Genomic DNA, 10,193 nt, shown 5'->3' on the forward strand with positions numbered 1-10,193 from the left:
TTATTTTTATCTGGGTCTTTTCTTCAACTCCTCTACACTACTTACTGTATATTAGTCCATCAGCAGTATATGTGTATATATATATATATATATATATATATATATATATCTATCACAGTATATATTTCTTGCTTAGCACTAATGGCTTAAAGGAATAATTTGACATTTTGGGAAATTATTAACTTTCTTGCAAGAGTTGGATGAGACGATTGTCACCACTTTTGTATTCTAGAGTGGTGTCAATCTTCTCAGCTAATTCTCAGTAAAAAAGTGAATACTTTCCCATAATCAATAACTATTCCTATAATGGTTGCATGCAAGTCTGTGAATAACACTATATCATTTTTGACATTCTCATCTTTTACCCTCACAATGCTATGTAGCTGACTTGGCATGACAATAAACAAATTGTTTTGCTGAAGATTTGCATTACTTTACCCCATTTTATTGTGTACTCAATGCCCCATCACACCCTTATCTCTCTCTCTCTCTCTCTCTCTCTCTCTCTCTCTCTCTCTCTCTCTCTTTCTAGTCTACTTCATGGGCTCTCTGTCTCTTTATTTCATTTTTGTAATTCCCAGAGAGGTTCACTTCACGTAGATCCTACAGTATATTCTCTTCACTCATAGTCAGTCATGGGTTAGGAACTGGAAGATCAAGTGAGTAGTAATTAAGTAATTAAGGTTCAAGAACAATACACTTACAGCCAAAAGGGAGCCCCGAATATTCCCATGGGAGTGGGCTGGTGACTAGGGGAGTCGGCCAGAGAAGGTATTAATGTAACCTAATTCCCCTGGATTAGAACAGGTAGAGAAGAACAAGGTAACAAATACCAAGAGGTAAAGAAGCCCATAACAGATGTCACTTTAACAGGTGTCATTTGGTGGCAGTTTGTATCTCAAGTACTTTACGATACAATAAGTGCATTTCTATTTGTTGTGTCTTTATATGGCATTTCAATGGTTATTGATCCATAAATGTGCTGGATGGTACATTATTTGGAGGGACCCCTGGTAGCAGTGAATGGAGTGACAGAAATGTAGCTCTTGTTCAGGCTTGCGTATTTGTTTGTCGGTCACACCCTCATAGTGTTTAAAGACCCTGTTTGACATGCAATTGGATTCTTGAGTCACAGGCATTGGGACACCTCTGGCTTAGGCATTTGATGGGTAACACACCCTGGGACACAAACAATTGCATGAAAGTAATCCCAGGCTCCAGTAATCCTGCCCATCATCCGATGTGCTACTGTCAGAGGGATTGAAAGGCGCTATTTTAAGCAAAAGATAAAGAATGCTGAGCCATCAATATGAATCTATGTGGTGTGATCTTTTACAAAAGGCTAATACATAAGATGTTGCATGCAGAAACTAATTTGCTAGTATTTACATTGTATTGCAATTATTGTGGCCAATTATTTGAGTTTGACAAGGCCTCTTTATATTTAACTTTTTTAACCTAACTCTTTCTTGTTTGGACCACTATTGACATCACTTGAAAACGTACTTCTTTGTCACATTATATGCAATTTGTTAATTACAATTTAATGATTTGTAAATTGTCTCATCATCAATAATGCAGCGATGAGAAAAAGGCTTGTGTTGCACCTGGCCAGCTGCGTAGTGCTTAAGGCACACACATTGGGCACACTACCAAATGTGCATCTTATGCACTGAAACAGCACCTGGCACTTCAAACTGCTCAGCAGCAAAATGGCCAAGACAAATAAACCTGAGTCATGTGGTCACCCTGCCTCACTGCGACACTCCCATTGTAAATACTCTCTCATTTACACTCACTCTGCTCAGCCATTATATTCATAGTACGCTGTTTCCTGTATGCTCTATTACTAACAAACCTATTGGACATGTTGGGCTATTTAGGCTATATTATTATTTCTTTTATTACAACCTATATTATTTTATATCAAAACATTTTCTTATCATGGTACTTCCTGTGAATGATGGAAACATATCACTCTCTTGCACCATCTACAGCCAGCTTTCTGTTCAACATGTACTGTAACTTGTGTTTATATATACAGTACATACTTGTAAGCTGCATACCTTATTTGCTATTCCCCATAAGCCATGTTTCATGCATCTGTGTGTTCTTTCTTTGCTCTCAACCAATAATCATGAGCAAAATATGGTAAAATTAAACTGGATAAAGCAGAATTCACTTTGCTGACATGTTTTAAAATGACTTGCACTAGCAACAGATTCCTGGATTTAGAGTGAATTAAACATTGCAAAATTATTCTATTGCAGCTAATGCTTTCTTTTAACCTATTTGGAACAGCAGATTGACGGACTGTGAGAGCTAAGTTTTCTTACAAAGAGGGTGAACTGTCTGCTCTGGCAGTTTTTGTTACTTTCCCTTAGTGTGAACCTCACCCAACCCTAACTCCATGTAGATTAAAAACATGCTGGAATGAAACACAGCAGATTTGCAGGCAGGGAGTGTTTGCAGCCAGATTGTCATTGACACACAATAAGTCTCATTCATTCACAGTAGATGAAGATAAAAACCTGTGTTAGGAATCCTCCCAGCGGATATAATATGTGCACATACAAGTATATGGATGTGCTTTGGGTCAAAATGTTTGTAATTATGGGACCATTCCCAGGATATTGTGCAGGCTTTCATCATTGTGTGTTGATGTGCTCTGTTTATTTCCTGCCAAGTACTAGAGGGTGTGTTTGGCAGTTGGACTCATTTCAGTCCACTGTCATGTCCAGTAAATTCCACTTTGCTAGTACTTTAACTTCATATGTAATGCTGTATCATTTTTGCTAATTCTATGTAACGTGTAATGGCTAACATTGAATAAAACTGTGATGATAACATATTTTTGTGTGTGTGTGTGCGTGTGCGTGTGCGTGCGCGTGTGTGTGTGTGTGTGTGTGTGTGTGCGCGCAAGCATGCATGCATGTTTGTGTGTGTGTGTGTGTGTGTGTGTGTGATGGAGAGAAAGCACCTGCAAAGAGAGAGAGGGAGGGGAAGGATAGAGAAACAGAAGTCGAGAGTATGTAAGAGGGTAAAAGAGTTTGGGGGGTGAGGAAGAGGGAGGGGGAGGAGGGAGAGGGGCAGGTGATATTTAAGCCACTGGCAAACTCTCTCCCCATCCATCGCTGCCTTGGCTCAGTCCCCTGTACCTCTTCAAAGACAACGGAGGCCTTCCATCAGCACTCAGGTAAGACAGACAGCTTGGTTTCTGCACACTACTTTCTCCTCTGTATCTAATGACGGTTTACTTGTAAAGTAAATTAAAAGCATGTTATCAGCTGTGCAACTGCAGTAAATAGCTTAGAATCAAAACCCTTCAGGGTACAGTGAGACTGGGTAGCAGAAGACTTGAAAATCGAGGGAGTCATTCTAACTTATTTTGTCTTGTAAAGTTACCGTTTGCTGTCTTTTGATGCGCAACCTGTGAGAAGAGCATGACAAGGACTTTATACATAAAAAGTGAAGCCAATAGGGATTTGAGTCAAAGCAGTGTTAAGAAATAACAATATACTGGCATTAATGTAGAATAAAGGATGAAAAATGTATCAATAACAACTATAAGAATGGCATGGACGTACCAAACTATGAGTACATCAATAGTTCATTCTTAAACCAATGTTTTAACTTCATACTTCACTCAACGTTGATATAGTTCCACCATTAAGTTAACATAGTGCATATTCATTATTGCCATGCTCAATGTTGTGATACTGATAGCATTTCTGTCTCCATGGTTTCCTATTGTATTGTGTCAGTCAGTGAGACAGATGACCCCTATAGATTTTCCAGTTAGCCAGCTTTGGTGTCCACTCGCCTCTTTTGTCTCCGCTGCCTACAACTCTGACCTCTCCGGGACACAATGCTCTGCAGCATGATGAGAGGCAATAACCGATGACTGACATCAGCATCTCTGTCTTCTTTTGTAATAGCTGATAGTTAATAAATCACGCACAGGGAATGATTGTGTCCCTCAGTATCATGTGTGAGTATGGATTAGCCTCAAAATAATGCCGTTAACTTTTATTTTTTTATAGCTAGATCCCTAAACGTTATACTAAGTATAAGTATAAATAAGTTCCTTAATCTGTACACACAAGTGAAGGGTGTATGCTGGCACCTCAGGTTATTTAGTTTCTGAATGTGATTACCAGTTGTATGTTTCTCTCCTGGTTTCCATCTTGAATGATAAGGCTGTTACACAATCAACAGACCGAGAACAGGTTTACCACTGAAACCACTCTTCACCGACACCACAGTGTTAATTGTTACATTCAGCTCACAAGAACGATAACCCAAGAAGTGGACTTTTTTTTAAAACAGCTCATATGTTCTTAAATCTATCTTTGAGGTGACATGAAGAGTGCATTTTTTAAAATATATATATATTGAGATAGAAAGTCTGCATCATTGACAGTGACTTATCTGTGTCTGTGTGTGCAGTCTCTCCACAAGTCCAGCACAAGAAGCTCCAAGATGCCGGAAACAATGTGTGTAAGATTGTTTCGAAAAGCTTTTCCAACGCTATTCTCCATCTTTCCATCCAAACCTCTGAAATGTAAAACCCAGTAAGGTCACACACACGCACACACACACACACACACACACACACACACACACACACACACACACACACACACACAGTGACCACATTAACCTAAATTAGGGTGAGTAATAGCCTCTGCATTACAGTGAGTGTTATTCGACCCATTGTATAGAAATGGGGAAACCTCCTTCCTTCTATCCATCTGTCTCTCCAACTATCACTTTGACTTAGAGGTGGCTTCACCCTTGACTGCTATGTGACCGCACATGCAGCTGGGGCTGGAGCGGGCATTTTGTGGCAGACTCTCACCTTTTTACCTGATGGCTTTGCAGAATGTCCAAGGAGCCCAGTTCCAACCTGGAGAGTGCCATGCAGATGCTCATAAAAACCTTCCACAAGTACTCTGGGAAGGAGGGCGACAAGTACACTCTGAGCAGAGGTGAACTGAAGGAGCTGCTACTAGAGGAGCTGGGGACTTATTTAGGGGTAAGATAAGGAGTGTGTGAATGAATGAAGTGAAGGTATGCACTCACATACTTAGACACACAAGTTAAGACAAGCTTGTGCAGTGATGTATGCACACACACACACACACACACACACAACAGAGAACACATTCTTAACTCTCTCTCTCTCCCTTTCTCTCTCTCTGCCCCTCTCTCTCTGTTTGCTCTCTGACAGGGCTCCAAAGATAATGAAGCAGTTGAGAAGGTGATGAACGACTTGGACGCCAACAATGACGGGGAGGTGGACTTCACCGAATTCATCATTCTGATGGGCGCTCTCACTGTCGCCTGCAACGACTTCTTCCTGGATTGCAAAACAGATGAGAAACCGAAAGATGGCGGGTCGGCATAGATGAAAAATTGAATCAGTGCAAGAGAGAAGGGGGGAGAAAAGTGGGAGGGATAGGTGGAAAGAGGGAGAAGAGCAAGGGGGGAATGAAGGTGGAGGAGGGGAAAGAACTGTAAGAGAAAGAGGACAGAGTTGCAGTGGACTTTTGTCTTATGCAATTTGTAAACACTACAATTACACATGAGGGGAGCGGACACAGGACACAGGGCATTCAACAGGAGTAGTGTTTTCTCCTCTGCAACTGTTTTTCATATCACAGCATATCCAGAGCTGGTTGCACTCAGGGTAGTGAGTGACTTTACATACAGAACAGGGTATATTGCAACTTCTTTCAACTCAAATATAGCAGTTTTGACAGTTTCTTGTATGTTCTGATTAAGGCACTGGAACGTAAGGAAGTTAGAGTTTTGCAGAATGCACAACAGGATGTTTGAGCACTTCTTACACATAAATAATTTGTGAACATATATTAAGTTACAGATTATCATATTATTGTATGTACTCAGTATTGAACAATAGAATATGATTTATCCCCTTTCTTGTGCCTATTTTGTAATCCGTTTTGGTAATAACCAATGCATTCTTCAAAATATTAAACATGGCATTTAACCAACTATTAATTGTGGTGGTTTGGTTTCACATACTTAAAAATCTAGCTGCACAAGTATTCATGTTGGGCATGAATTGCTGCACCTGGAAATCAAGTTGAATGGCGCAAAGAGGAACAATGTGTGTGTGTGTGTGTGTGTGTGTGTGTGTGTTGGGGATTCCCACAGAGTAAACTGCTCCAGCTCACACATCCTGCCAACAATATCCTGCAAGTCTTGTTCCACTAGATATAAGCTGACCCAGATGTTTGACTTGGATCTGCATGGAAAACCTCTTCAAAAGAGAGAGAGAGAGAGAGAGAGAGAGAGAGAGAGAGAGAGAGAGAGAGAGAGAGAGAGAGGGTGTGAGGGAAGATAAAGAGTGTTTGTGTGCATGTGTGTGTCTGCGTGTGTTTGTGAATGGAGTAAGGCATAGGCGGGAAGTGAATCCAATTTATGGAGTACATTAGTCAAGTATGTAACTTGGAAAGCAGTGGTATAATCACAGAGGAATGTTCAAGTTGCTGTGACTGTTAGCACACTTACTGTCCCTCAGTGTCTAACTCACACACACCCACACCCACACACACACACACACACACACACACAGATCAGTAAATCAACACGTCTTCTTCCACCTTATTGGCTTTTAAAGCTGCTCATCAGTTTTAAAGAAAAAATCCTGAGCAGCTGAATTACAGATCCTCTCCTTTGAACTGGAGGGATTTCTTCACTTCTGGGTGTAACTGTGCTTAAACACTGATGAGCCTCCTTTTCTTACCTTCAGCAATATTAAGAAACTGATTCCAGGGTGGGTTCACCCTGCTTTTATTCCTCGGCACTGTGTTCTCTAAAGCGTCCTCCAATTAGGCTGTTTGAAAATTTAAGTTTTGAGGTGCATGCAGATAGGAAAACAATTCAAAACAAAACTTGTGTCAATGACTGTTAACCCTGTTGGCCTGAGGGGGAAACAAACAACCTGTTACGACTTAACAGCCTAAGTCACCTGTTTTCTCATTCCAAAGGTCCAATAAAACAGCTGCTTTCATGTTGGACAAAAGAGGGTAGACAAATAAATATTAACACCTTTTAAAAAAGGAGAAGCAAATGCCAATTAACAACATTTGTAACTTAAAAAATAATTTAATGCTAATGCCAACAGTTTCAAAAGTGTTAAATACAAATTGCAACAGCGCTCACATATAACTGTCAGCATACCTAGAAGAATTCAGATCCTTTATTAAAGTAAATACAACAATGTTAAAAAAAAGTACAAACAAAGTCCTGCATCCAAACGAACAAAGTCCAGAAGAATTTGCAGAAAAATATACTCATTAAAAGTATTTGTTCTCCAGAAAAATGGCCCCTCTGAGTTATATATTATAATATTATATTAAAGCTGATGCATCAATGCATACATTTTAATTTTGTAACTGGTTGGCCCACCTCCAAAGGGTCACATGATAAATCTGAAGGGTCATGAGATAATTAATGGGATAGAAAAGAAGAAAAAGGTTTTGTACACACAATTAAGATACATTTCAGACATTTCTCTAATCTTTTTTTTTTTTATTTGAATGAAACCATCGAAGACATTTAAAGGGGAAACCTCTCTGTGGTGAAACTGCAAACAACTCATAGACACTACACACTGCTTTTTTGTGAGGGGATACAAGGCAAAATGGATTGTAACCTTTGTTTTAATCTTTAACAAGTCATTGTGTTTTATGTTTTTTATTGAAAAATCTTAACCTGAAAGATAACTAGTAACTACAGTCATCAAATACATGTAGTGCAGTAAAAAGTACAATATTTTACTCGTATAAAGTAGTATCAAATGGAAATACAACTACCTAAAAATTGCACTTAAGTACAGTACTAGAGTAAATGTATTTATATTCCACCACAGCATAGCTATAGGAGGATTACAAAAGGGCTTTTCACATTGCACTTAGCTCCAGGCTAAGGGAGCTGTTAGCCTGGGGCTAATTGTGTATTCAAATTTAGTGCTTATTAAATGCAATGATATTCCAATGGGATTCTGTATGAGGAGAGGAGGCTGATTCAATAAATGTGGGGCTTGTAACTGAGGTGCATCAGTTGTAAACCATGGTGAGTAAGTTATGCTCTGGGGCAGTTACTTAATTCTAAGTCACATGGCCTTTCCAAACACACTTGCACAAACAATGGCTCGAAGGCATCCTGCAAACAGTATCTAAAAACACGCCTGACCTTACAAGGTGAGCCAGTTTAAAGGCAAGAGTCTGATGAATCACACATGGCAGGTGCTGCCTGCCTGTGTGAGGAAAGGAGATGAGCAACACAAAGCCAAGCCATGTCACTGGCACCAAGCCTAAAGCATCTGATAAGGAAGGCAGGGACACTTTGGTTACCAACACAGCAGGTCAAGCGACACTAGATGTCAAGCCACCACATCCATTAGACAGGGATCACGTCAAGCTGTCATGCAAGCCTGAGAGAGGGAGCAGCGATTGCATGAGAGTAGGGTACATGTGAGAACAAAATGAAATTATTCATTCGTAGTATACAGAAGCATAGCTCCAGGTCTATATCATGTGATGATTTATTCCTTTCCAGGTGTAGCTAACTCTCTCTTTGGTAGAATTTGAGAAGGCCTGTTTCCTCAGGTTCATGAAATCCATCTTGATAGAAGACCGCAGGGAGACCTTATGGCGGCAGTACACTGCCAGAGAGGAGTCAGGAGGACACATATGAATTACAAGGACCTGGCTCCATATTCATGAAGAACATGCGTTGATAAAACAGGCAGTGGTGTAAAGTAACTAACTACACATTTAACGTTTGTAGTATTTTAAGTTTGCTTCATACTTCTACTCCGCAACATTTCAGAGAGAAGTTACTTTTTAGATCAATATTTTACATTAAAAAAAAAAACATATAACAATCTTATAGAATACACCACATTGTTAAAGATTAAACCAGTGGTCCCTTATCTCTTTGGCCTGTGTGTAGTTGCGGGCCCGTTGCCACATTTCAGATGTCTGATTTGTTGGCACTTCCACTAAAGATGCATTTCTCCTCTTAACTTTTCCCATGGTGATCTTTAAAAAACAAAAACAAAAAAACTGTTCAAATGATCCAACATTTTAACCCCAAAAAAACAAAAATTTTCACAAAAAAAGAAGAAAACTAATTTGTGGAGCAGAACTTTGTTTTCTTCTTTTTTTCAACCCCATTGATCATCTCACGACTTCTCTGATTTATCTCATGACCCCAGGTGGAAACCACTGGACTACTGAACATTAAAGTAGGCCTGGTACAACAGTAAAATGCAGCTTACACACTGATGCATCAGTGCTAACAATCTAATAATGTCTTATATAATAATGTATCAGTCACAGAAACTATTTGTATGCAGAACTTTTGATACTTTTGCTGACACATTTAAATTGTTGTATTGGTATTTTGGCTTAAGTAAATGATCTTAAAACTTCTTCCACCACTGATCAAAGATATATTTCTTCTAGCTAAGCAGGTAAAAGTGTCATCTCTGGATTTAGAGTAATGAAACCTATGGGTCACTTCTTGCCTTTATAAATTAAAACACAAACTCTTGGCACCAAATAGAAGCAAACAGTGATAGTGTCCTCCCCGAGACCCAAGGTGACAGACAGATATCAGCCTCAAATAACACTGACAGAGTGAGGTAAAGGAGAGGGGTGAACGATACGTAAGAAAAGGAGGGAAGGACAGAGTGTTGGTGTCGATTGCTCTTTTTTTCCTTCACATTAAGCGTCCTTGGCACAGGTGTAATGATACTGCTCTTACTCTTTGTCCATTTTAGTGTTGCATTTACCTTAGATCTACACACAGTCTGCCTGCTGCTTGCAGGTACGTGAGATGTTTGTTCTCAACATGATCCTCAGCTAAACCTAATCTCCCCACTAGACCTTTCACCCTCACCTTTTCACTCTAACCTGGCATAATAATCTATCCCCCCTCAAGCGAAATGTAGCACTAAACTTCCAGACAAATTACCAAACCACTGAAACCACAATGAAGCTCTTGCAGTTAAAAGATTCATTGTGCTCAGAAGCGCCCTTATTCAGTCATTTCCAGCGTCTGTGAAGAGGCTGGTTCCTCAGGGACGATAAGGCAGTTTGATGCTTTGATCACTCCCTTTCAGACGAAACATCGCTGACACAAACACTCTCACA

General features: G+C 39.8%; 1 protein-coding gene across 4 annotated transcripts; it reads left to right on the forward strand.

Moving 5' to 3' along the window:
• The first annotated feature begins 3,010 nt into the window (after positions 1 to 3,010).
• On the forward strand, positions 3,011 to 6,020 carry s100s (S100 calcium binding protein S). 4 transcript variants are annotated; one of them, XM_031296068.2, is made up of 4 exons: positions 3,084 to 3,196; positions 4,450 to 4,496; positions 4,885 to 5,038; positions 5,234 to 6,020. In XM_031296068.2, exons 2-4 carry the CDS (start codon positions 4,483 to 4,485, stop codon positions 5,408 to 5,410), a joined length of 345 nt encoding a protein of 114 aa, XP_031151928.1. In that variant the 5' UTR covers positions 3,084 to 3,196; positions 4,450 to 4,482; the 3' UTR covers positions 5,411 to 6,020. The 4 variants fall into 4 exon arrangements, with proteins under 4 accessions (XP_031151929.1, XP_031151928.1, XP_031151927.1 ...); XM_031296067.2 differs by having other exon boundaries at positions 3,090 to 3,196; positions 4,450 to 4,574; XM_035993298.1 differs by having other exon boundaries at positions 3,097 to 3,196; positions 4,450 to 4,500.
• Positions 6,021 to 10,193: the final 4,173 nt, after the last annotated feature.

The sequence above is a fragment of the Sander lucioperca genome, chromosome 16 (genome assembly GCF_008315115.2).
Source record: "Sander lucioperca isolate FBNREF2018 chromosome 16, SLUC_FBN_1.2, whole genome shotgun sequence".
NCBI classification, from domain to species: domain Eukaryota; kingdom Metazoa; phylum Chordata; class Actinopteri; order Perciformes; family Percidae; genus Sander; species Sander lucioperca.